The sequence below is a fragment of the Nilaparvata lugens genome, chromosome 8 (assembly GCF_014356525.2).
Source record: "Nilaparvata lugens isolate BPH chromosome 8, ASM1435652v1, whole genome shotgun sequence".
Lineage (NCBI taxonomy): Eukaryota > Metazoa > Arthropoda > Insecta > Hemiptera > Delphacidae > Nilaparvata > Nilaparvata lugens.
This window is the reverse complement of record NC_052511.1, coordinates 15,476,764-15,504,061: the sequence shown is the minus strand read 5'-3', so window position 1 is coordinate 15,504,061 and position 27,298 is coordinate 15,476,764. Positions and strand designations below refer to the sequence as shown.

The 27,298-nt window shown below is 32.3% G+C and overlaps 2 protein-coding genes across 20 annotated transcripts in view; both read left to right on the top strand.

Annotated features, from left to right (window-relative positions):
* The window catches only part of LOC111064145 (poly(rC)-binding protein 3), a 228,161-nt gene extending 204,126 nt beyond the window's left edge, over nt 1–24,035 (top strand). For 12 of the 16 annotated variants that reach the window (XM_039434077.1, XM_039434075.1, XM_039434069.1 and 9 more), the window contains one exon: nt 6,349–8,777. In XM_039434077.1, the coding sequence (XP_039290011.1) occupies nt 6,349–6,721 (373 nt within the window). In that variant the 3' untranslated portion in view covers nt 6,722–8,777. Of the gene's footprint in view, nt 1–6,348; nt 8,778–13,558 lie in introns of those variants that run through there. The other 4 variants (XM_039434085.1, XM_039434084.1, XM_039434082.1 and 1 more) reach the window with 1 other exon arrangement.
* Nucleotides 24,036–25,840: 1,805 nt separating this feature from the next.
* Nucleotides 25,841–27,298, top strand: part of LOC111064144 (tyrosine-protein kinase Fer) — a 97,312-nt gene continuing 95,854 nt past the window's right edge. For 2 of the 4 annotated variants that reach the window (XM_022351825.2, XM_022351824.2), the window contains exon 1: nt 25,979–26,172. The gene's annotated coding sequence lies outside the window, so the exon portion shown is untranslated. Of the gene's footprint in view, nt 26,173–27,298 lie in introns of all 4 variants that reach the window. The other 2 variants (XM_022351826.2, XM_039434064.1) reach the window with 2 other exon arrangements.

Here is a 27,298-nt window from a genome sequence, read left to right as displayed (position 1 = left end):
AATCATAGCATAGCATAATCAACCACTGACGTCCTATTGCACCCAACCGTCCTGAAGTTTTTCAACATCCAAACTATCGACTAATTTATTCCTTCACTCATGCCTTGGTTAACCTTATCAGTTTACCAGTTTCCCAGGCCTTTAAACTCTGATTCCTCCATTCACACTCGTATTCCTTGATTATTCCAATCATATTATAGTTCCTGCTTCAAATTTCAAGTGTCCTCATTATTACCTTATCATGAATCACGAGTGAACCCCGAAAAGTTGTAAGTGGTCAAATGTGTATGAATATCCAAGCTTTAATTCACTGATATTGTTTTTCAATGAAAAATTATTATCCTACAACTTTAATTATATTCTGTCATAACTTATTTGTTGAATTATAATAGTAAGAATTAGTTATATATATAGTCCAGGCGCTGGCTTACATTGAGCATACATGAGAGAGGCAGAGAATTTGACTTCGGATTATTGTTAGGGGATCTTTAGTGTATATGAAACTCGATGTCGTCACGTCCCAGGGTGGTCGACAGCTTGGGGGGGAGGGGGGTAAGTTGTAAAAAACGCGCGTTTATAAAATCGCCTGTCCTGCAGTTACTATTCATAGTACAGCTTTTAATTTTTTCTCAATATCATGTACACATAACTGGCTTTCAATGTGGTCCTCTACATTTTTGCGATAAACCACATAGTTTTTCCGTAAAAAAATAAAATATCTCGAAAAATGTATTTTTTTATTATGGACTTTTTGTTATTTCTTGAATATTCAAGTAATTAGCCGACTTAGAGGAAAAGCCTATAAACGTTGTAGGCCGTTTCTTGCTGAATCCAATGATATATATGGTTTGGGGGTTACGATCATAGATGCGGCGGTGGGAGGGGGATAAGTAGCACTGTTACGCTGCGGCGCGGTCCTACCGCATGATTAATGCGCGTAATGGCCTGTCTATTGCATCGCTCCTACTAGTCTATGCATTCAAATTATGTATTTCAGGAACGCTATCTTATGTATTTTCGGTCGCTGAACACGATTTTTCAACTCTCAAGCCTTAATAATTGATAATTCTCATCATAATATACTAATTATGGTCAAAATTACAAACTTCATCTCATTATCATTATTTATGATTACATTGTAATGATAAACCATCCTGTTAGGAATCCTATATGTGTTTCTCAGTCGATAAAAAACTGATATTCCATTAAGAGAGAATAATTATTCGATTTAGTTCAATGATCACTTTGTAATTGCGAAAGTCAAGTAATGGAGTAAGTTAAACGAATAATATAGGCTACCCCATATAGAGCACCGTGTAACAGGAGTAAAATATTTTCTTAATATAAATTTACAGTTGAATCACAAATAATGCCAATTACTCCCATGTGATATGACTAAATATTTGATTACAAAGGAAATACAACTCTAAAGCTGCGTTTACACCAAAGTTATTAAGGAGATGTTAATATAACTTAATCTTTATAGATACTATTAGATTGAACATAACTTATCATACACATGATGGACATATGTGTTTGCCAAGTTCCGTTCAATCTAATAGAATCTATAAAAATTAAGTTATTAACATTTTGTTAATAACTTTGGTGTAAACGCAGCTTTATCAACTGATTTCTGTAACTTATATCTACGAATAGATACTTTTCATCTGGCTGAGTTTGACTGATTGTCTTGGGGTGGTACTTGAATGAAAGTGGAATGAGAGATATCTTTGTTGAATTTGAAATATTTGGAGAGAATACTGTTGGAAATCTATTGAGAGGAGATCAGTATAATTAAGGTGTGAGAGAAAGCAATCAATTCAATGAAACAACTACAAGGACTCATGAACGGTTCAAATATGAGAGATTGTCAAAGTATATTTGAAAGAAGTCAGGTGTTATTTGTGGAGTTCTATTAGAATCAAAATCAATGACTACTTGAAATTTATGACTGATTATTGTAACATAGTTTAAATCATCTTAAATTGTATTCATGCTCATAAGGAAGGACTCTGGTATTGCACATAGAAACTGTACGAGAAAAGATCTCATACTTTTTTCATTCAATCACACAAACTATGTTATAAAGTCTGTGTTATATCTAGAAAGTATAAAAAAATACCCATAGAAGTAGAAAATAATTTCCAATAAGGAAACATTTACTCTATACAGTCAATACATTGACTCTCTGAAAAATTAATAAATGTGACAACCGATCATGCTTTGGAGAAAACCCTCATTCGATCATTCAAAACTGAGTGATTGGAATAGCTAGTTCTTCAAAGGCTTTCCTAAAATGGTTGCTACTATATAAATAAATCTTCCATCAAAGATATTCTGTTCAAGTATGTTGACATCATTATGGATATCACTGGAGATTGTGAAGAAAGTCATCTAATGAAGTAAAACAAGAATAATGAGAGATGAGAATGATTTCCAGAAGCATAATCTTCTCAAGAGAACATAACATTTTTCTTCAAGACTCTGATGGACAATAGAATCTGCATAATGTTATCAATGGTCTGGAAGCAAGTGAAGAAGTGTGTGATTCTCTTTTGAACGTATAGAAAGAAATAGTTATTCGGTCTCCAACGATTTTTATCGGAACATAGTTGTGGCAAATTGTAAAAGTGTATTCTCACCTATAAAAAGAAACAGAGTTCTTTCATTCTCCACGATGCAATCAAACAAAAATCCTAGTCTTAGTTAATTCTAGAACAAAAAGATCTGATCTCTGTATTTTAACTAGGTAGCTGTTTAAAGATAATTCAGCATTGAAGTTTTAGTGCAGCATGCATTTTTACAATAACCGCAATCTCTGTCAACATCTGATGGATATTTGAAAAAAAAACTCTTAATCTCACTTGGCCCATGAAATTGTAAGTGAAACTAGTTGTGGATTTGACTAAATCCCTAAATATCGTTGACAAATTCGCATAATGATGACATGGCTCTCCTGAATTCAACTCTTACTTCACTTTTCAAAACTTCAATACGCTGCAAGATTATGGAAACTTTGTGATGAGAAGAGTTATGAAAATTCTCAATAAAGATGGAGTGATACAGGTGGACATAGCTTTTCATGTCTATGGTCTAAAATAAAACAAAGGTAGTGAACATATTAGAAGCAGCAGAGTAAAAGAATCACTTCAATAATATGCTCTCCAAACCATCGAGACTTGATTTCTAAATCTGTGGCAGAGATTTATTAATGTGACATCCAAGAATCTATAAATGAATAATCCATAATACATACATTCATTTGTGGATGAAATTACAAATCATATAAATATGTTTGGGAAAGAATAACAGGCATGGCCCAAAACTATTCGAATCCCAAATTTTGATACTGAATAACTTGTTACCATTTCAAAACAGTCTGAACGGGAATACCATAATGGATGAATCAATCAAAAGTTAGTGAAATATCATTATAATAATACTGTTAGAAATAATATGAATGAATATTTAAATTTTCATTTCATTTTGATTTGACACATATCTGTTATTAAATTGGATATAATTTCTCAAAAGTTCACGACAAACTGAAGATTCACGAAAGATTAACATTGTCATACTAAACATAATCATTATGATAATAAATGAATGATGAATTCCATTTCCACCATGAAGAACTAAGAAATTCCACAAATATTTCTTGGAAATTAACTGACCACTATATCAAGTAAGCGTGGCCAGTGTGCAATTAATAATATAATATTAGCCTGCAGCGCATCACAATAAAGCAATTTGAGATAAAAACAATAGAACATAAACATATATAAACATATATAAACATATATAAATATTATCTTTATTCTATCCTAATATATTTCTTGAAACCCAAGATTTGTTATTTCAAACAGTCATTTCCTAGTTTCCTTGCAGAATGAGATGAAGTTTGTAATTTTGACCATAATTAGTATATTATGATGAGAATTATCAATTATTAAGGCTTGAGAGTTGAAAAATCGTGTTCAGCGACCGAAAATACATAAGATAGCGTTCCTGAAATACATAATTTGAATGCATAGACTAGTAGGAGCGATGCGATGGACAGGCCATTACGCGCATTAATCATGGGGTAGGACCGCGCCGCAGCGTAACAGTGCTACTTATCCCCCTCCCACCGCCGCATCTATGATCGTAACCCCCAAACCATATATATCATTGGATTCAGCAAGAAACGGCCTACAACGTTTATTGGGAGCCTTTTCCTCTAAGTCGGCTAATTACTTGAATATTCAAGAAATAACAAAAAGTCCATAATAAAAAAATACATTTTTCGAGATATTTTATTTTTTTACGGAAAAACTATGCGGTTTATCGCAAAAATGTAGAGGACCACATTGAAAGCCAGTTATGTGTACATGATATTGAGAAAAAATTAAAAGCTGTACTATGAATAGTAACTGCAGGACAGGCGATTTTATAAACGCGCGTTTTCTACAACTTACCCCCCTCCCCCCCAAGCTGTCGACCACCCTGGGACGTGACGACATCGAGTTTCATATACACTAAAGATCCCCTAACAATAATCCGAAGTCAAATTCTCTGCCTCTCTCATGTATGCTCAATGTAAGCCAGCGCCTGGACTAATAATTTAATTATGATAACAATATTCCATTTACCAACTAATTAATTGATTGAATGATAGGCTTGACTTTTTCAACTCTATTACCTCAGTATTAGACTTGATCAAGTAATGAATTAATTTTAATTCTTGGAATCGTCAAAAGTATTTGTAAAATTTTCAATTGATACAGTATTGAAACTGCATAAATAATTCTGTGAATAATATTATTTCCTACGTTTTTTACTAAATAAAATTCAATTCTTAATGAGTTGGGTTGAACATTCAGGACTAACCAGCCTATAGGCTGACTACAGTGCTGATCAAGGAGTTTTTTAAGTAACTTTTGAGTTCATAAAATTAATATTTTAAACTCGTCATGTAGTCTTTCAAATTTTAATATAAAATTATTAAGATGAGATGAAAATGTTGTTTGAAATGTTATAATATTATTGAATTATTGAACTGAGAAGGAATAAATACTTGAAGATTGATGTCGAATAATAAATTTGAGTGATCTATATAATTCATTTTTCAAATTCTTCTCATCATTAGAATATCAGATATAATATTAATTCTAATAAATGTTATTTTATTCAATGACCGAAAACGTCTTCCAATGGAGTTTCATTTTGCTTACGAAGAGCAGGCTAAATTTAATTGATAATCCCTACAAAAATATCACTCGCTCCTGTCTATTGACCGTTCCTGAAAACTAAACATAACATTTCAAACAAATCTGAAAGTATCCTATCCATTCCAATTTGCATATGATTTATTTTAAGTTCTACCTATTCATATCCTAGTTTAGCCTGTTGACCATCGCCTCGACCTACTCAAAAATCTCTAAAATGTCCCAACAAAATAAAAAATTATCATAATTATCACCCTCGGCAAAAAATTGATAAAGCAATGGTTTCTAGATTTTGGGTGTCCATGTTAAATGCTTTCAATACTGTAATTACAGTACAGGTATTTGAATTTCAAATTCAATTTATTCAACAAGGCTTCATAGATCTTTTAGGAGAATCTCTCATAAAATTTTGGAATGTGATCTCATTTCCTTGACTAATAAGAACTATGTTGGCTTTTACTGTATCTCACTACATAATAATATAAGAATTACCTAGAACCTTCAGTTCTTATAACTTTTTAATGAACCATTTTTACTTTCATTTTTCGATTTTCACCGTTTATGAATTCAGGAAACTTCCGAAATTATCCATATTGAATGTGCTTTACTTGAGCCTTTGAGGCGAATAATAAGTTGCACTTGGCAAACCGACTTCGCTGAACATCATCTATTATTTCATCACCCTCAGCAAAAAAAAAAATAGTCTTAATCATCACCCACGAACAACCTTGTGTGCATTACCCTTGGAAAAAATCGATCATCCTTCCCATTACCCACGCACAAGCCTGGAGCTCATGTGGGCATCACACTCAACAAAAAAATAGTCTCTAATCATTATATTTCTCATTACCCACGCACAAGCCTGGAGCTCCTGTGGGCATCACCCTCAGCAAAAAAAATAGTCTCTGATCATTTTACTTCCCATGAACAACGCACAAGTCTGGAGCTCATGTGGACATCACCCTCAGCAAAAAAATAGTCTCCAATTATTATATTTCTCTTTACCCACGCACAAGCCTTTAGCTTATGTGGGCATCACCTCTCACCGGTTTTGTCGAACAATGGCGATGGTCTCTCACACACTCATCCTAGACCTTGTCTCTCTCTGACCTCGTGGTTTTCCCACTGCGCTCCTTCACAGTGTGGAACTGCAAAAGGCCAATCTTGAGGGCCAGAACGCCGACGGGGGGGCAGGCGGAGGCAGCGATCAGGAAGGCGGCAGCGGAGGCGGTGGTAGCGGTGGAGGCGGCAATTCCCTCAACAGCACCATTCCGATAGCGCAGCTCTTGGCTAAACATGGCGCTCTCAGCACCTTGGCATCTGCCCTCGGAGGCGGGCTCACTGACCTGTTGGGTGGCATCTCCAACCACTCGCCTCCCATCCAGACCACCGGAGTGCATCGTTCTCGCTCCTTCGGACAGCGCATGCGCAGTCCCGGGGGCGGTGGTGGCCCTTCAAGGTCGCCGGCCACCGACTCCAAGTTCTCCAAAGACCGCAAATTCCAACCATACTAATATCATGTAATCTCTAGCCAACAACCTTTTCAACGCCGAACTGTATTATCACACTTCAAGCTCCAATTGTATTATCATGATAACTTTTATCCAAACACGTCAAGAGTATGAATAGTCGGATCTACTCATTTTTAGCTTTAGTTTCTTCCACACAAACTTTTCAACACCAACCAATATCATACATAAGAATCGGTCTCTAAATTCTAGTTATAATGTATTATCATGATAAGTGTTATCCAATTTTTCTCGAAAGTATGAATAGTCAGATCTACTCATTTTAAGGTTTCGTTTCACGCAATATTTCAAACACCAACCAATATAATACATAAGAATCGTTCTCTAAACTCTAGTTATAATATATTACCATAATAAGTGTTATCCAATTTTTCTCAAAAGTATGAATAGTCAGATCTACTCATTTCAAGGTTTCGTCTCACGCAATATTTTAAAAACACCAAACTTATGTCGTACAAAAGAATCGTTCTCTAAATTATATTTATTATGAATATTAATTGACATTAACCACTATATTTTGTAAATCCTAAACAATATCGAAAATAGTCATTAAGAGTTGTGTGGAATGTGTACTACCTTGATAACTTTTCTCTAAATCCTCCTGATATCGAATAATCCAGTTATAATAATGTGTATTATCAGAATAATACTATTCTCCACTTATTGAGAATGCCAGTTCAACTAATTTATAGTTTGAAGTTTCTATAATCCAGAAGCAACCTTTACAGAACCGAACCATATATTAATATTATTATCATACGAATGATCGGTATTCAAATTCTCAAAATCGACAATACAAAATAAGATGGAGGCGTACTGGCGTAAATATTCTCTAAATTTCAACACATATAAATTAATTGAGAGCTGAGTTGATTATGTGTTTCATGATAACTATTTTCTTAGCCCTCTCAATAAGATTCTTAATTATAGATTTGTGAATACTCATCATAATAATATTATTCCTCCAAGTTCTAAATGTAAATTTAATACACTAAATAATTTTATGTATTTTTTTATCTTTTATCAAAAACGTTTCTCATTAACTTTTTATTATTAAGTAATACAATATCCATGCCATCTTTTCTCATCAATCAATCCATTAAGGGATGTCTAGATACGGTTTAGCATTACATTTATGGTTTAATTACATTTTACCTTGTAATTATTACTTACTACATTAATTCAACTAGTCTATAATATTGTAATTTTGGTTGAAGAATCGATGATAAAGAAAGTTAGTATCACAAGATGAGCGAAAAGCTACTGTTGCTTATTGTAATTTAGTTTCAACTGTCAAGTAAAAAATTGGACTTGTTTTAGTCGGAGTTGGAAGGGTTGTATTAAGGGATGATTATTTAGGTATTCTGATTAGGAAATATAGAATGACAAGAATTATACTGTTCTTTTAAGTATCTATATTAATTTATACTCATATCATCGATTTATTTTCTCTTTTGTTCCATTTGAAATTGTAAAATTATTATTTCTGTATTATACATTCTTTATACCGTTATAATTTTCTGCGAAGGATGTAACATTCTTATGATATATAGTGTTATTACTTGAAATGTTATTCATTCAGTTTCTATCAATGTAAATTATTTATGTATGCTTTTAATTCTGATTTGATTATTTGTCATTTCTGATTATTTACTTTATATCATTTTTCGTATTTGTTATTATAAGATTTTCATATATTGACTCTCTTTTCAAGTCTTTAAAATTTGCATTTTCGTCAGTATAAAAATAATATATGTACATTTTTACTCCTCCCCATAAACAGTAATATTAGCGTAGGGGTGATAAGTTTATTTTATTTTTTTCTTGACAGCGCAGTGACATCTATTTTTCAAATATTTTCACACTCTATTGGTATAAATACTATGTATTTCTCCTAGTAGCTATTCCACAAGCTATATATAATTCTTATATCTTATGATTGTTACTCAAACAAACTTAAAATTGAAATTTCAAGTTACTCATTTTCTTTCAAGTACGGTATTGTATTGTGTTTGAATTTTGTAATAAATGTTGGGAAATATTTCTGTTTTTGATTTAGTTTATGATCCTCGAGTGATTTTACATCTAGTGTAGTTGTTTTCAAGCATATGAGTGATGATTTGAATATAAGTTACATTATAATTATTATTTCTTCTACCTTCAAATTACAAGCTTGGATTACATTCTCTAATTTATAGAATATTCAATCATTCAATTTCAAAAATCTAGAGAAAAGTAGATTATTAAGCTGTGAATTAATGTATCAATTTTGATATCAGCGACTACAAAATATCTGTAAAATATCATTTAGAAGATGTAAATTGATACTTGTATTTTACTGTAATTCATTTCACCTTACTTGAAAACAGCTCAATTAGAAGTTGCTCTAATATTAGCTTTAGATGCAGACCTAGTTCTGAATGTTAATTCCAGATATCAAATGTTTTAAATTGAGCAATTCAATTGGCTCCTATAGGTATTACTTGTACGAAATAATGCAAAATGTTAAGCAAATTATCATGATATACAAAGGATTTAGAGTTTCGAAAAGATGAGTCCCTCGTTCTAATCTCATGCACTTTATAATAATGAAATATATCAAAGGAGACTTTTGGAAACCCATGGCAGTATTTAAAAGTAGATTGCATTTCACGCTGGTTAAGTAAAACAAAATGTCTAGAAAACTGAAAATTATGAAGATGTTTATGTCTAATGTGGAATAGAGAAAAAATACATTGAGGTGCACTGATGATTTATGGATTGTGTTTTCAATCTATACTGAAGTGGCAAAATAGATAACAATCAAATTGCTCAAGAATGGAATATCTGAACATGCTCAAAATTTATTCCATCATTTAATTCCACAAAAATCAGAAATGTTGCATTCAAATCTCGAACTTCTTCAAATTCAAATTTTATTTATTCAAGTAAGCCACAATACATTCCGGTTCACACACGAATCCACAATAAATTACAGTACAACAGCTAATTATGCAACAAATTTCACATATTATGAAAACTTATTAGTTACAATGAAGATTGAATGCAACATTAGAATATTGATAATATAGTATTGTAATGCAACTACATAAATCAGCGGTGTCTCAACAATGAAAAAATGATAACTTCAATGAATAAATATACACCCCACTATAAATTATATGTGTTGGGGTATAAAATAAATGATTGGAACGTCCCATTATGGAAAGCTTTTAGTTAAGTTCACACCATTTTGTGATGTTGAACAAAATCCTCAACATTAATTTAATAATATCAGCAAAAAACTTTTATCATGACTGATTTATGGTCTAAAGATTGAAAACGTTCTCATCTAAGAATCAGACTATAGTTGAAGTTCGTTTTAAAACGAGTTGAAGTTCAATAACAAAATGAAACAATTCAAATGAACATCTTGAATGATATTCAAGAATAACTTATTCATCACAGATTATGTAGTATGTGTTAAGCAGTGTAATGTTGCATATTTTTATGTGAAGGATTGTAATGGTATTGTTAAGAATGTGCCGAGCCGTTCCAGAATCCTTGCCATCCAGGATTCCAGGTTCCAGATCCTACCCACGAAGACGATCCTTGGCTCCTTTTGGTGTGTGTGGAACAGCACTCATCTTTCAGTTTTGTTTTCAACTTGTTTTGAGCCTTTATTTTGAAATGTCCGATCCAACCTTGAGAAGCAGACCAACCTGAAGACCAACACCTGCCTCTTCTTATCTTCCTCAGATCCCGAGACTCTCTCCTTCCATCTTCAATTCACCTGTGGTAATCTCTACTGATCTCCGGTAAGCAAACTTCCTTCATACATTTTATCATTTCCAACCTATTCAATTCTATCACACCTCCCAACATTTCACCGTGAATTTTGTGTTTCCTTGTTTATTTTTGCAGATTTCCTAGATTCTCCTCATAATAATCACCTTCTCTGTATCCATTGAATGCTCAGGAAAATTTTCTGGGATAACATCCAACGTTTTTATACGCTTCCTTAATCCATTGCACTCAATTTATGTTTACATAAGGGTATGATCACATTGAATGCGTATGTGCAATCTTGGTTATGTATGACCAAGCGTGCAGATAAGAAACAAAATCTGGAAAGAGCAATAGGAACATTCACACTGAACGCTTGCACTAGCTGGTTGCGTTTAGTGTAAACAGCTACATCATGCAAGTCACAACGTGTTTCAATGGCACTTTTCAAATTTTATTTTTCGGCTCATGCATGATCTGATGTGCACTTGCATTCAATATGATGACACCCTTATTCAAATATATGTATTTATTTATAATATGAATTCGATCGATCACTGTATCCAAGTATTGTCTGGGAATTAGTGTGTTGAATAAGTGATATATTTGGATTTCCATTCTCTAATATGTTCAATTATTTTCCTCTTCTAGGAAGATGACAGGAAACTGCTTAAAGCATCCATATAGGACAAAATTTCAACAAAACATATAGAAAAGGACAAAAAATAACCGCTAATAATTCAACTCATTAAAACAAAACTTGCTTTAATAACTTGAACTCGGTAATTTTTGGGAAAATTCATTGTCAATATGAGGCTTATTTTTATGTAAAATAGTCATGCTATATTGAACATTTATTGAATCAATACAATGGGATTCTTTGTATTGAAATAAAATTAACTTTGTATGGAAGCCTTTTAAAGAGATGAGTTCTAAAAAATGACAAACGATTTCGAAATTTGGAGTCAAATTAAGAAAAAGCTCTCAGGAAAAATCGTTAATTCAATTATTTCCTTAGCATTCAATGCCATCAGAGTTGTTCTATATGAGCGCGTTGATTGGAAAATGTATATTACCATCTTATCACCTAGTTTATCTTTATTCCAGAACTATCCTTTTGAATGACCATGACCGTATTATTTGATTACCTATTTATGATTTCTAAAACCTTTGTCCAGATTCTCTTTTTTATTACTGCCTTTGAACTACTACTTCTCCTCTATATTCCTAGTTGACATCCTGATTATGGGACCCAAGTTGTGTACATGTAGCAATCAGAAACAGCACTGATAATAATTTCTTGAATAATGAGTGTACATATTATATAAATTATCCATTCTACCTCACATATTTCCCAACATTTGTTTGTGCTCACTGTACCTTGCTATTCATGTACGAAATTCAGATTTATTTCCCAGTATGATGTAGTAATAAGTAGATTCTCGATCCATGCTGATGAAATATTAATAGCCCGCCTTTACTCAATGCATATTTATGTAAATAATATTTATTATTATTTTTACTGTATGTCAGAATTCTTGTTTTTGTGATGATATGAAAACTATAATGAGATTAATTTTTGTTTCTGGAGAAAACTATTGGATGAAGGATGTTTTTCTCAATACAATCAATGATGGATAATAATTGATTCTTATTACATAATTGAAACAGAATTAATGGAGTTGAGATTAAGTTCTTTAGACTTATTAGTATTTTCATAAAGAAATCCCATTTTGTTAGCTTCTTCCAATCGGGAAAATACTGTTCCAAAAACATGCAATAATTTCAGATTTTTCATTTTTTTGCCCAATGGAAATGGAAAAAAATATGTTGTCTACGAATTGAACAAAATAAAGAAAGTGTAATTTTTCTCCAAACAGCACAATGAAATTTATTATTTATGAAATTTTATTTTATTAGCACCAGGCCAAACAATGCTTTAGAAACTTGATAGGTCATGTTAAACTTGATATGTGTTGTACAATATTGTACAGTAGCTTCATTGCACTGATTGCAAAAACCCAAAAATTGTTTCTCTCTTTTATTTGAAATCTCTTATTTGCACTTTCATAAGTTTTATAAAAACTTAATTGTCTTAGTTGTGAATACTTGAATAAGGAACTGGTTTTCAATTATGAAAAATTAGGGAAAGAGGAATTTTGCACTCCAATTGTGTCTTGGTCTCATTGCATTGTATTGATTAAATGAATGAAGTCGATTACTTGATATGGCTCATTCTTAAGGCTCTGCAAAGGCTAAAAACAAACTTTCTACTGGTGATATTTTCCAAAGTTTTCCGATTTGTATATTATAAAGCTATCAAAATGAAAAAGTTTTCTCAGGAAAACATTTTTTCCGATCATTACTTTTTGAGATATGAGCGCCTAGTTTGAATTTTTGGGGACAGAACATTTCAAATTTGGTGAGATAAATCCATGAGATTTGAAGGATAAATTCTTCATGGTATTGTTGATTGAATAAAACAATATTTTTTGAAAATATCAATTTTTGAGAAAGTTATTCAATTTACCAAAAAATGACTCAACTTAAAGTTATTTTTGGTCATTTTTAGTAAATTGAATAACTTTCTCAGAAATTGATATTTTCAGAATTTTTTGTTTTATTCAATCAACAATACCATGAAGAATCTATCCTCAAAATCTCATGGATTTATCTCTTACCGAATTTGAAATGTTCTGTCCCAAAAATTTAAACTTAACTCATATCAAAAAGTAATGATCGAAAAAAAATGTTTTCCTGAGAAAACTTTTTCATTTTGATAGCTTGATAATATACAAATCGAAAAACTTTTAAAAATATCATCAATAGGAAGTTTATTTTTAGCCTTTGCACAGCCCTAAACAGGATACATACTGTAGTTCATACAGTAGCTCATGTAGCCATAGCTCATACTGTGGCTCATTCTTAAACAGGATACATACTGTAGTCGATTACATATTCAAATAGTCAATTCATTTACACATTTTTGAACAGGATAAAACATATTACACTAGCTTGAATTGTGAATAACTGGTGTTGGTTGTTTGTTGTGAACAGGATATCGATGGAGACAGCTGGTATGCCGATGCCCGGCTACCACTACATCACGCCCAATCACATTGTGAAGGCACCCATCCACTAATGGCAACAACAGCCAATGCAGCTACAACATTACGGAACAGGAGCTGATCTACCAGGCGCAAATCTACCAGGAGCACATCTACCAGGAGCAACTGCAGGAGGTCTCACTGCATTCCAACTGCAACTGCAACCGCCTGCTGCCTGCAATCTGCAGCCGATGCAATCAACAAGTTCAATGTACCATCAACAACAGCCCTATCAACAGTATCATCATCATCAACATCCCTTTCAGCTGCCACAGCTCTATCATCTTCATCATTCCCACCAATCACATGTATCACATCATCATACTGTCTTCTTCCTGTTCGACAATTCATTTTGAATCGATTGTCAACTATGTAATGGAATCGAATAGTTGATTAATCGATAGTAATCTTTGCAATTGAAACTCTGAATCGATTAGTTTATTAATTGATAGTCAACTATGTAATTGAATCGATCTGTTGATTAATCGATAGTCATCTATGCAATTGAATTTGAATCGATTGGTTTATTAATCGATACTCAACTATGTAATTGAATCGATTTGTTGATTGATCGATAATCATCTATGCAATTGAATTTGAATTGATTGGTTTATTAATCAATCGATAGTCAACTACGTAATTGAATCGATTTGTTGATTAATCGATAGCAATCTATGCAATTGAAACTCTTATGGTGGTGTACAAATTGGGCAGCATTTAGAAAAATTCGTTATGCTTTGAAACCTAGCCTGGTTTTATCCTAACGTAAATTTAACGTTTTATCCCAGCCTGGAAAAAATTGGTTGTAGTGTGCCTCCTGTAACACAATTCATAAGCAATATATTTCTACCGATTCTAACAAGATTTGGTAGTAAAACCCCACAATTTCAACGGTCGAAATTTGTGGTTGATGTTGATAATTTGATTATCAAAATCTGTACCTTGTTCAAAATATTCCTGAGAAGATTCTCAATTTCCATTTCGGCCAACGCTCTAAATTTATTCAAATACTCGATGATGCTACACTATCCCCAGTGTAACTTCAATAAACCTGAAATGGGCAATAACCATTAGAAATGTTGATATTAATGCATATCCAGTAACTTAAATCTAATTATACTAAATTCATTTGAAGATGTGAAATAGTTGATTTTGATCAACGTGAAACCCCTATTACAAAAGTAGAATCACCATATCAAAATTTTAATTCACAAGTACATTGAGAATGTTGATCTCGCAAATAATCTTAACTTATCATAGTAAAGAATTGATACCTCGATAATTCAAATATATTTAAATTGTTGATCTCTATTTATGTATTTTCTAGATATACCAAACTACAATATTATTGGTGCAGAATGTTTCCCTAAATTCTACAGCATTCAGTTTATAGAAAACATTCTCTGTGGAAGTTCTCACTTCATTTAAATTGTATTGCCTCCTATGGGTGCTTACACAGGAAGGCATACACCATTTACAGTCTGATCTTACGAATAAGTGATGTAAGCTTTGCCTTTCTATGCAAGTACCTCAACATCCCAAGCATTTATCAATCTATTTCCTCTACGTAATTAGATCAAACGTGTATCGATTTAAAAATTGAATTAGCTGTTTTTCAAATATAAAAATGGACTAATTTTCCATTTCTAGATAATTACGAGTACCTACTACTAGTCGTTCAAGATATTAATAAATACCTCATACATCTTAGTAGCAAATTCCTATTGAGCTTGTAATACCTGTAGATGAGCCCTCCTGTAGTGAATTTATTATATTTAAATTGCTGCCTTCAAATTAAGAGGAGAGTGATATTGTTACACTTGCATTTCAATTAGTAGCGGGGCCAAACACATTTATCCCTACGTCATAATATTTTCTTGCAAATTAGCCGAAAGTTTTCAAAATGTTATACGGTAGCTCTTGTAAGTAGATTGTTTGTGTTTACTAATATTTCAAGCAGTCTCTGTCTTTCAGCGAATATTCATTCATTGATTCTAGTCTATTTAGAAATTGCATTGCATAGCTGGCGTGTTATGCATTGTTCGCATATTGTTGATAGTAATTGTTGTTAACTGATAAAATTGGCTGAAGCCTGCTGAAAATATTTTTATACAGGTGAAAAGGAGAAATTGCAGATAATGAACGTTCAGCTTTGATAAATAATACAAGTATAGCAGAATGAAAAGTTTTTTTAATGCATTGATCTTATCTCTGGCGTTGATTTTTGGGCTTGGAGATTTTTATAACGGTAGGTTTTTTAAAGTTCAAAGTACAACCGTATTGTATTTGAAACTTAGAAGTAAAGAATAGATTGTAGTCTGTATTGTTGACGCTGCTTGTGCTGCTAATATGCTTAAAAATATCGTAATGAGAAAAGATTGGCAATCTTGAAAATCTCGTCGATGTACCTGTGCAGTTGTGACTGTCAACTGTCAACAGGTGGAACAACTGACAACTTTCACAGAAACTGGCATGAGATGCCAGTCGCGTTGTATAACCAAAGTTTAGATTATAGATGCTCTGCGGAGAAGAAATAAATTGAATGTTACAAAATATCAGTGTAGCAAATATCGTGAAGCGGTTGCTGATATTTTCACGACATATTGACAAATCATATTTATACTCTTAGAAGCCCTAGTCTTGGTATTCATAGCTTAGGTGTTCATCATTTCAATGTTAAACTCTTTGTGATTTTCAAAAATTGTGCATAAACAGAAGTTTCTTTCAAACTTTCTTAGGGAGATTTCAAAAACGTTTGTTAAATATGGGGGAAATATTCTAATGTGTCAAAATATTACGAGGGAGTTCAAACTAATAAATTTTTGCAATAAAGTTAGATAATTCTCGTATACAAATAATTGTGATAGAAAATAGCAAAATGAGGAAACTATGTCATTGATTTTTTAAAACTGAAGCTGAGATAAGCTTTGTTCTAGTCAAATTTATTTAATTTTCTATTAGCCTATATTCGGTAAATTGTTATACCGAAATTATTTAAGCAATACAAATGTGTTCCATCTTCCTTTTCCCTTTATTCTTGAATTGAACAATAAACCTAATCTATCTTAACGTGAAATTTTTCTGTTCGAGAAAAATGTTGGATACATTTTAAAAAATCAATTAAAGACTGTTTGAAACTTTAGCATTTCATATGATTTAGATGAACAATATCAAAGATCAATTGAGGTGATATCAATCACCATTCCGAACAAATTTAATAAATTCATGGTGAATTTCCAGTTAGTGAAATGTTTTCCCATACAATTTATTGTGATATTGTTACATGGAAACATCCATATCAGCATTCTAGTCATTTTAATTATATTATATTTAAAATTATATATCTCGAATTATGATTTTAACTATGTGCCAAATGAGATGCCAAATACATTTTGTGCAAGCTATTACCATAAACGCATGTGATGCATGGTTTTAGCCGTTTCTGTTATCAATTTTAAAATTGACTACCAACATATCGTTTGGAATGTAAATTTGGTCTAGTAAAATTAACGAGTAACATTCACTTTTGTGTTTGGAAAAAAATTCAATAATGAATTAATTTTGGCTGTTCGTATTATTGGTGGCATATTAATAATTCATAATGTGCCATCATATAAGTTTTTGGAACACATGTTAAATTATTACAATATTATTCAGTTTTAAATACTGAATAAACGTTTATATAATATGTTTATGAACGTTCATGAATAAATGTTTTAGGAAACTTGTAACTGTATATATAGGATATTGAATTATTAGTTTCTTATCCAAAGTATCTTCTAAAGCAATGAATACTTGAAGCTATATCTAATTATATCTTTTTAATAACTTTGGCAAAATATGCTTTTACATTCATTACCGAACAAACGTTTTTGGTAAAGAAACATTGAAAATGATGAGTTTTTCTAAGAGTTGAAGTCAGGCAGTTTTTAGGTAAATGTTTCATAAATTATTAATTCTAATATTTTATAGAAGTTTAACTCAATTTTGTTAGCTTGCTCTATGAATTCCATGTTATTGAAGGAAACATTAGTTGCTCATATAAGAGTACATGTGAGTGGTTTTATGATGTAAGAATTTCAACGATTACATGATCAGATCGCAGAATCACAAATAATGGAATACTTAATTAGATAATAATCTCCTACCAAAATTTATATCTAGAATATTGAAAAAAAATGATGCTGTCCCTCACAATTCTTAGATGTGACTCGTCATTTTCACGACACCAATGTTGATAACATTGACGTTGAATTCTCAGCTCCTGGCTTCCAATCATATTCTATACTTATGAATTTACAATAAGAAGTGTGCCAAATTTTCATTAACGTATTCTAAGTGCAATACTAAGAGAGATTGATAAACAATAAAAGTTCAAAATCTATTTTCATAGATGCTTTTGTTCTCTGTGCCAAATTTGTATAGTTAATTTGTACTTCCTCTATCATTTAATGATGGAACTATTATTATTTCTTTGAAATTGATAGGAAAATCTCAGCTTCCAATCACTGTATCAATAAGTAATTTTTGGAAAGAAACGTCTTTCCGAGTTGTTCTGAGTTATCTACTCAAGAAAGAGTAATCAAAAGTTTCTTGAGTAAGGTAAAAGATGTCAATGTATTTTTACATCCTGTGAGAAAATCATGTTCTCCAGTATCGGTTGTGTCTGCAATTAACTTTTTCTCTTTCAAATTTACAAAAATTTACTTCTCAAGTAAATAGTATTCTCAGTTGTTTCTAGTCATTTTGTAGAATAACTTGATCTTATCGAGAATTTCTAATGAAATAATATTGCTTTGTATGTCAACGTGTATCGTCTCTCGGGTGGGACATCAACAATGCAATTTTACGATTTCTTCAAATTCTAATACGTGAGAAAGTTCCCACTTCTATTAGAATATACACCAAAGTCATATTTGTTATTGTATTTGTGTTTTTTTAATTTCCTCCCAAAATTTATATTAATATTTTAGGCACTATCCTAAAGAGAAAATACATTGAAACTGAAAGACTTTTTAAATTTAATTTCAATTTAGACAATCAGTAATACATAGTGTTAATCGTTAGTGATATTTAAATAAATGTTTGTGTTTAGGAATCTGTGTCATTTAAGAGTAATGCATATTAAAAATGCTAATCAATCAATTTTTGAATGTCTAGAGTTTTACCTTCTACCAATTGATGCAAGCACTATTAGTAGTACGTATGTTAGTGATTCAAGTAATAAACAAACAAATTCAACACTTTCTAATTGAAATTTTGCTAACAGATTTCTTAATAATACAGTAAGTTGGATAATTACATTCTAGCTACACAATATTGTTATATTTACACATATTACTGTATTTATGCACTGTGACAGAAACGTTTTATACCGTATTCTTTTTAAACTTGTAAATATTACCTCACCTCATCATGTTTTCCACAAAATACACATCTTGTTAGAATTTCGAATCAAGAATTTACGCTGAACATAGTAATGCATTTCATAAAGTTGAAGAGAACTAATTCTCTTACTTAGCGCGATGAAATGTTTTCACGGTCGATTCTCTGGTTGCCAGACTATAGAATTCAACACCACATAAATTCAAGTGGAGTCTATCAAGTATTTGATATATTAACATCCTTTGATTCAACATCTTTTATTTAGCGAAGTTTATTCGAAATTCTAGTAAGATGTGTTCAGTGCATGAATCAAATTCCAATAGACGGGCATTAATTTTAAGTTTATCTCTCATTTGTTACAGTTTACAGTTGACATAATCTATTTGTAAATACAGTTGAATATAATAATTTATTAATAGCTTTATAGTACTCTCATCACACTGTTTCTCATCCAAGCCGATTGTTAACATTTATCCACCTTGCTATGCCACTTTCTCTCTCCATGAAACTCCTCTCCAGTTGTTTATGTGTAACCAACCCGTTCCTCCACACCAATGTTACAGAAAATCATAGTATTCATTCACTTTATCTCGGTAAATATTCATATAAATAATATATAACCTTAAGGAAAAAGACACTGTGCATGTATTAATTGATATCCTAGATCAGAGTGCGCAAACATTAGTTGTATTCGTAAACGTTGTATTCATTTGCAAGCATATCAGTGTAGTATTCTTTGGAAAAGCATATATTTAATCGTCGTTCATTGTATAAATTTCTTTCTCTTCCTCAGAGATACTTGTTTCGATCACATTTCTTAGGTGTAATAATCATTTAATTGAAAATAATTTAAGCCTATCAATCACTTGGATACCTCACTTTGTGGATTTGACGATGCAAGATTTGAAGCACTGTTTAAATTTTTGTGAATCACTTCCAAGTCGTTAGTATATTTCGGTTTTGTTTTTCCATGATTTCACTTTTTTAGAATAGTTTTCGTTTGAATTCCGTGTTAATAGAGAGCGTCGCATACGGACGCCACACATAATACGGCGACGATAATGATTATTATTCTACATATTATATATATATAATCATCCCCTCCCTGCGGCCCCGTATCCAAGACCCAGACCCGACCAAAGACCCGAGAAAAATCATTTAGTTGGAAATGAAAATTGTATAAATGTTATTCAAATTTAATGTAATATATAATCGATTCTCTGTTTTTATTAAATGAAAAGAAGTAATATATTTTAAGATAATGTTTATAACGCAAGACCAAAATATTAATTATAAGCTTTTAAACGCTGACTATTATTGATTGATATTGTATTTTGTTACTGAGTTTGCATGAGTGAGAGAGTGATAGAGTGTGAGAAAGCGTGAGAGCGAGTGAGAGAGATGAGTTGCCCTTCATTGCCGCCAGGTGTGTGAGCGAGCATACGATATTAAATCATTAGGCTGGTTTTTGTGTTCGGCTCAGTATTTGAACATTGAGTTTTTGCTCTTAAATTCGATTGAGTTGGATCCTCCAGATCGGAGAAAGAGAACTGTTTCAGGGCGTAGAAGGGTGATCAACTCCTTCAACCAATCAAAGTTACTGGTAAATGATGATAATAGGCTACCACGTAGCATACTCACCTATGAGAAAGCAATAATCTATTCTTCCATATTCAAAGGTTAACCCAGAGCAATCTGATTCTATACTTTAAATAAGTAGCCTAGTACTTATAAATTTCTATTTTCTGTTTATAATTGTAAATCTTACTTGTAAAAACTTTTGTACCGAATCACATGAATGCGGTATTTATAACTGTATACTAAATTGTAGAAGTAGTATACTAGTAATGTCTCTTGTTTTGAGCATTTGAACACCCTTGAACAATGTAATTGTTGGATACAAATGATCATAGATCAACTCGTTTTTGCTGCGTTTGAGAACAATCTATCAAATTGATACTGTAGTTGTAATTCGTGTAATTCTAGTCATCTCAAAGGCTTTAGATGTATAGTGAAGGTTGTGAAATTTTCTATGTCAACTTTATAAATGTAAATGTTCATGTGATTTGGTAAATTCTTTCTTTCACTTGATGTGCTTTCGAAATTTGAACTTGTTGAATGTTTGGATGGCAAGTTGAGAATTATGAATATTATTTTGTTGATAACTTTTCAAAGTGGAAACACCAATAAGTTTCGAAATTCTTGATTCTTACTTATCTGAATGTATTATCATCTATAGTGATCAAAGCCCTCTGACAGATGTTTTTTAATAATAGCTTCACTATTCATGAAGAAAGCAGTAACTCCTCCACGTATCATGACTATATTTATCTTCTTGTCTCAGGGCTGCTTAGCCATTGAAAGAAACCAGCATATAAGAGCTTACAATTCTCGCTAAAGTTTTTTCACAATTCTTTCAAAAATGTTTTCTTCTAATTTTCTAGTCAACACCCATATTTCAATTCCAGTCATTTTCATGAAAAAAATTGGATAATTTCCAAGTTGATACAGATTTTATACGATACAATATTTTATATTCACGATTTGAAAAAGAATTTTATCTAGTCAGTTTGTACTTAATTATTTTCTACTGCAAAATCAAACTCTCTTCTGTTCGAATTTCTCACCTAATGTGTTGCTTAATAAAAGTTAGCATCATCTTCATAATAATGATTATCGTGGTACCAGCCCGAATACGTTGATTGAGCAAAGACTTTGTATTATCACTTTATATTTATATGATATTATTAACTGTGCTAATGAAGCCTTTAAATGTACAGGGTCAAGGGTCAAAATATGAGTAATAAATAATTCATATATTTGTAATTTTTTAGGATAACTTGAATAACCGTGTCTTTCATTTCTAATGATTTATTGAATAACTTCATATTCTGAATTGGATTTAACACAGTAATATTGGTTTTAGTTGGAACAGTTGCTTCACATAATGGAATTACGTCACAATTTCATAGCATTGGTACAAAGTTGTTGTTAAAATTTGAATAATAAACTTGAATTGGTAATGTAAATCAAGCAACTGTCCTTTTTATATCGTTTTAGTAACAATAATTTATCAGATAACATTTTTCAGTTGAACTGAAATCATCATCATAATAATATTATATACGATCTCAAAACACAGCTGTCAATGGGTTATTACTGGGAGGGGGTCTAAAGTCATATTAATATTTGTAGGTTATGTTGTATTGTTGTAATATTATATATAATTATTGGTAATATTTTGTAATGTCGGATAAACAGTTCAAAGCAAACTAAAAATCAAGTAGTAGTGTTTGATTGGTATTATTAAACACAGGATGATATCAGACAAATAGAACTAAAAATTGAAAATAAAATAGAAATTGTTCTAATGTAATTCATTGTTGTAGTGAGTACAATAATCAATGTGTATGGTTGAGCTTGTTAGTAGATAGGAGACTAAAATCAGTCTTCGGTATTAAAGTTGGCGTTATTAATAATCGAAAATTTGGCAAGTGTAAGCAATTTATTATGTAGCAGAGCTTGATTAGCTCATCAATCGCTGGTGTCGCTAGGCAAGCTTTAAAAATGTGGCTGCGCTCTAAAAAATTAAACTTAATCCCAAATTAATAATCGCTTTTTGTGATTGAGCTTTGTTTGTTGGTAGAATTGCATGCATTTTAGGCTATTTATTAGTATACCTACCACCTACCTCTAGTTGTTTTTACACATATCATTGATTGATTATCTAGTCAATAACTCACCATATCAATATCAATTCTTCCATTGTCCCAGTTTTATTATGAAGGGGGTTTGAATAGTTTTTAATTATTAGTACCTACGTTATTGAACATATTATATTAGTACCTGAACCAAATAGGTCTAACGTATTTACAACCTTTATCACTTTTTAGAGTTTAGGAACCTATTACATATCGACTTTGTTCAATCCAATAACCATATCAACTTTTTCCAATTGACATTTATTTGAAAATTGATCTAGTCGAGGCGTGTAGACCATTACAACCATTTGAATCAAATCGTGTGAGAGATGCTGGCGACACCAGCTCAAATGACGATGACAATTTGACGATTATCATACCAAAAGTTGTACTCAACTCTATTGAGTGAGTATCTGTTGATCTCCCCAACAATATTTTAACATCGGAAGTGGGAGTTCAGCAGATTCTGAATAATGCTTTGAAATGTATGTGAACCCTTTGTTAGCTGGCTCATCTATGAAATAGGCAATCAGTATTGGTGGTATTTCATTATTGTAAAAGTATGGGAGAATCATATTCTTATTTTTAGGCTGTGAGAGATTTTTGAGAAAAATTGCTTAGTATTTTTGAGTTGTCGATTGTCATTGACATAAGCTTGTTTTTCATTGAAATTATTGTTCGCCAATTATAATTTTATTTTTGAAATTATTGCAGAATGCAAATTTATCTTAATTTTTGCTTCAGCTTATAAAAATTATTATTGAATCTTTCGTAATTATATTGGTGTGCGTTTACTACTTTGTAGGCCTATACATTATTCAAAATGTCATTTAATGATTTATCAATATCATAGTTACCAATGATAAAACGTCTTCATAAGGAAATTATGTTTCAAAATTCTATTAAAATTTCGGATGTCATTTTCTCTATTGTATTGTTACTTATTTATTAATTAACGCGTATTATTTGGTATGAGCAATAAAGCGTTGGATGCAAATAATGAACATAATAAATATAGAAGGTGGTTCTCTCATTCTAAGTAAAATGCAAATAATTAGAAAAAGACAAATTTTCTAATAATGGGGCAATAATTCTAATGTTGTTTAATGATAAAATGAAGTTATTTTAGTGACATTAAAAGACATTATTCTATGTATGTATTTATTATTGTTTTTTGTATAATGATTATTATTTGTGTTTTTAAACTAAATATCGCACGTTGTTCTTCAATACAAATTAGCTAAGAGATGTTAGTGAATCATTATTGATATAAACTAAAAAACAATATTGATTGTTTTTTAGCCTTATTATTTGGTTAATAAATAAAAGTGTGTATATTTACATTTTGTGTTTGATTTCACTCTAAAGCTATTCACTATTCACTACCCGATTTATTGTCCGACAATGTTGGACCGGTAGTAATACCAAGATTCTCATCTCTTACCACTCACACTTCGATTGGTTGTTCACGAGTTAGTCCAACATCCCCACTCATGTTCCAAGTCGACTCTGACAAGGCGGCTGACATTGGAAAGTCAGTCAGTTGGGTCTTCAGTTTACCCGACTTGTCCAACTCGTCCGGCAACATTCGTCCCACCATCAACAACCCCATTCACGGGCCAACGTTGAATCCAATATTGAATATTGGTCCTTGAGTTGGACAAGAAAACGGATTGTGAATGATCCGCTACACTCCCAATTCAAGCTCATCAAAGGCCAAAGTCAACTATTTTGTAGTTCCATGAAATTTCAGTAGGTAACTTACGTACGTCGAATTCCTGTTGAAGAAGTCTGTAAGTTAATCGGGTTTGACAAAAAAAGCTAAAAATGTTTACGTTGAACTTGACGTAAAACGAAATATTGTTTTGGAATGATTTTTTTCATTACTTATGGAAATATAAAACTTGATATAGCAGTAGATGACAATAGCAATAACAAGTGAATTGTGCCTACACCCCGGATGAATAGGGCTGTATCATTATAGAGAAAATATAGGTATACCCAATGTAGCTACCTACCATACCTGCCATTAAAACGTGGACCTCTCTATAGAATATTCTAGGCTATTGGGTATACGTACCACAGTAATGTACTATTCTTAGCTCTCTATTTTTATTTGATGGCTGTATAAAGTTGAAAAACTTTACTTGCAATATTCATAAAACTACGGCACAGTTTTCATTCAGTAATATTAACTGTGATTCAGCTAATATAGCTTATAGAACGACTATATCACACTAGGGACAACGAGTGACGTCAACAGTCGAGAAATGTAACAAGTCGGTCATGAACTCAATATTGTTAGACTAAATTTGACTCATGATACTTATACTCAGTCCAGACTGCGATGAGCGCTGGAAGATTAAGCCGACCCTCGCTCCCCCACGCGCAGGCACACACGCCCGGCCTACCTGCGCCATTGATATATTGATATACTATGTATACTACTTAGTATACAGGTAGACAGCCCGTCCCTTTATTCGTACACACAAAAGGAGACTGCGCTTGTGTGTGTGTTCAACTTCCAACGGTACCTACTATACCAATTTTGCAAGAAAAATAACAGAAAAACAGATTCAAGCAAAAAAAGTATAAACAATACGGTATAGGTACAATAGAATATCAAATGATATAAACAATACAATCGCAAAATACATGAAAAACAGGAGATATAGATCAACAGTGAAAATCCTTATAAAAGAAGAACAACATGGGCAAACAACAGTAAAAGGAACACTAAAATCCCACATTCAGAACCCTCTTTATAAGTCTCCTGAAACCTGAAAGAGCTTAGTAGCACCCAAAGAAATCAACTTCAGCTGCAGCAGCCTCACAAGTTGTTCAGAATCATTGTACAGAAAAGTCAATTAAATTCGAAATTAGATATTATAATATTCGAAACTGTTTTTTGTATTTCGAAAGTGAACAAAAAATATTCGGTTCTTCCTGCTTTCGTTGAATGTACTGTATGTCTACCCTACCGTCTAAACATAAAGCTACTGTAGCGTGAAAGCAGAAAGATCCGAAGTTTCGCGGGTTTTCCGATGTATGTAGTTCGATTGTTTACTACTAGGTAGCGTTAGCATCGGCGAGGCTCCTCAGCGTTTGTCGGGGGAGTTTGTTTTGAAGTCACTCCATGACTCCATCACTTTCTTTGTGTCTCTGTTTCTGTCTGTTGTGTTGTTTTCTGGCTGTGAACTACTGCCGACAGGGACAGGATTTGGCGTGTCCGGCTGGGCTCTGGGCACCAATAGCTTCGGCTTCTACAATATTGTTCTTCAGTTCACTTCAGTCGGCAAGTGGTTCTTGTACGGTCCGTGTGTTTGGGTCAATTTATTATCAACTCACCGCTTCCCTGATTCGGTGATTCTTGACTTGGTTTCGGCTAACATCTGTCTGTGTGTATAGAAAAGTTATCGCGTGTGTTTTTGGGAGTGAATGAATTTTGTATAGAACTTGGATTTTCTCAAATAAAGAGGTGAGTCAAAATTTGGTTCTCATTTTATTTACAGTAAATTATTTATCTAAGTAATTCACATGTCAGTGTCAAAGCACCGCATATTAATATTAACTTATTTACAGACTGGAAAAGGTTTAGAATATTTCTTTTTCTTTCACATTACCATTCAAGGATATACCTACTTAAGACTTGGAAATAACGGAGTATTGTCAATTATTTTATTGTTTTTTTTATTCAGTAAGTTTGATTCTCAATTGCAGATGACTTAAAATTGACAGTAAAACCTGAACCTGGTCTTTCTAGTCCAAGACCTTATTAGACCTACCGGTAGTATACCAGCATAGGTACGATGCCCTTGTATACCTCGTATGTTATAGGCCTACTATCAGGCAGTGTCACTTTAATCATTATTTAGTAGTAGTTCTGTGAACAGTAGACCTTACGCAGTATTCTCATACACAAGTACCTGATTGAAACTATAGACCTCATGGAAATACAGCAATAGACTGGCTTCTCCACACATCTGTGTAATCACTATGATGAATAATTCTATATTCTGATTTTTACTCTAATATTGGCGTATGAAGGAGGCTCCTTTTTTCCTTTTATATTAACCTTGAAATGCAAAATCTCTAAAAACCTTGTATATACGTCGACGCGCAATTAAAAAATGAACATACCTGTCAAATTTCATGAAAATCTATTACCGCGTTTCGCCGTAAATGCGCAACATATGAACATTTAAACATTAAGAGAAATGCCAAACCGTTGACTTGAATCTTAGACCTCACTTCGCTCGGTCAATTACTTGAATCAACAAAGTGATGGGAAGATTACTGAATATGGGGAAAATCAATAGAAGGAAAGGCTTAACTAACGTTTTATTCTTCTTTTACTTCATTTATTCTACTCAGGACGTCCTGGACTACCTCCAGGGTCTCGACCCCAGGATCTCTATTTGAACTTCGTCCGTGCTCTGTGATCAGCTGTCTAGCTTAGAATACAATACAGTAGAAAATTATGACTGACTAAATCTCCATGACCGTCATTTCTTATATCATGGGGAGCAACCATGATGTTCATGAGTAGCCTATACGGTAGATGTACCTGTAGATCCCAAAACTACTCGGGGGTAAAGCCCCAG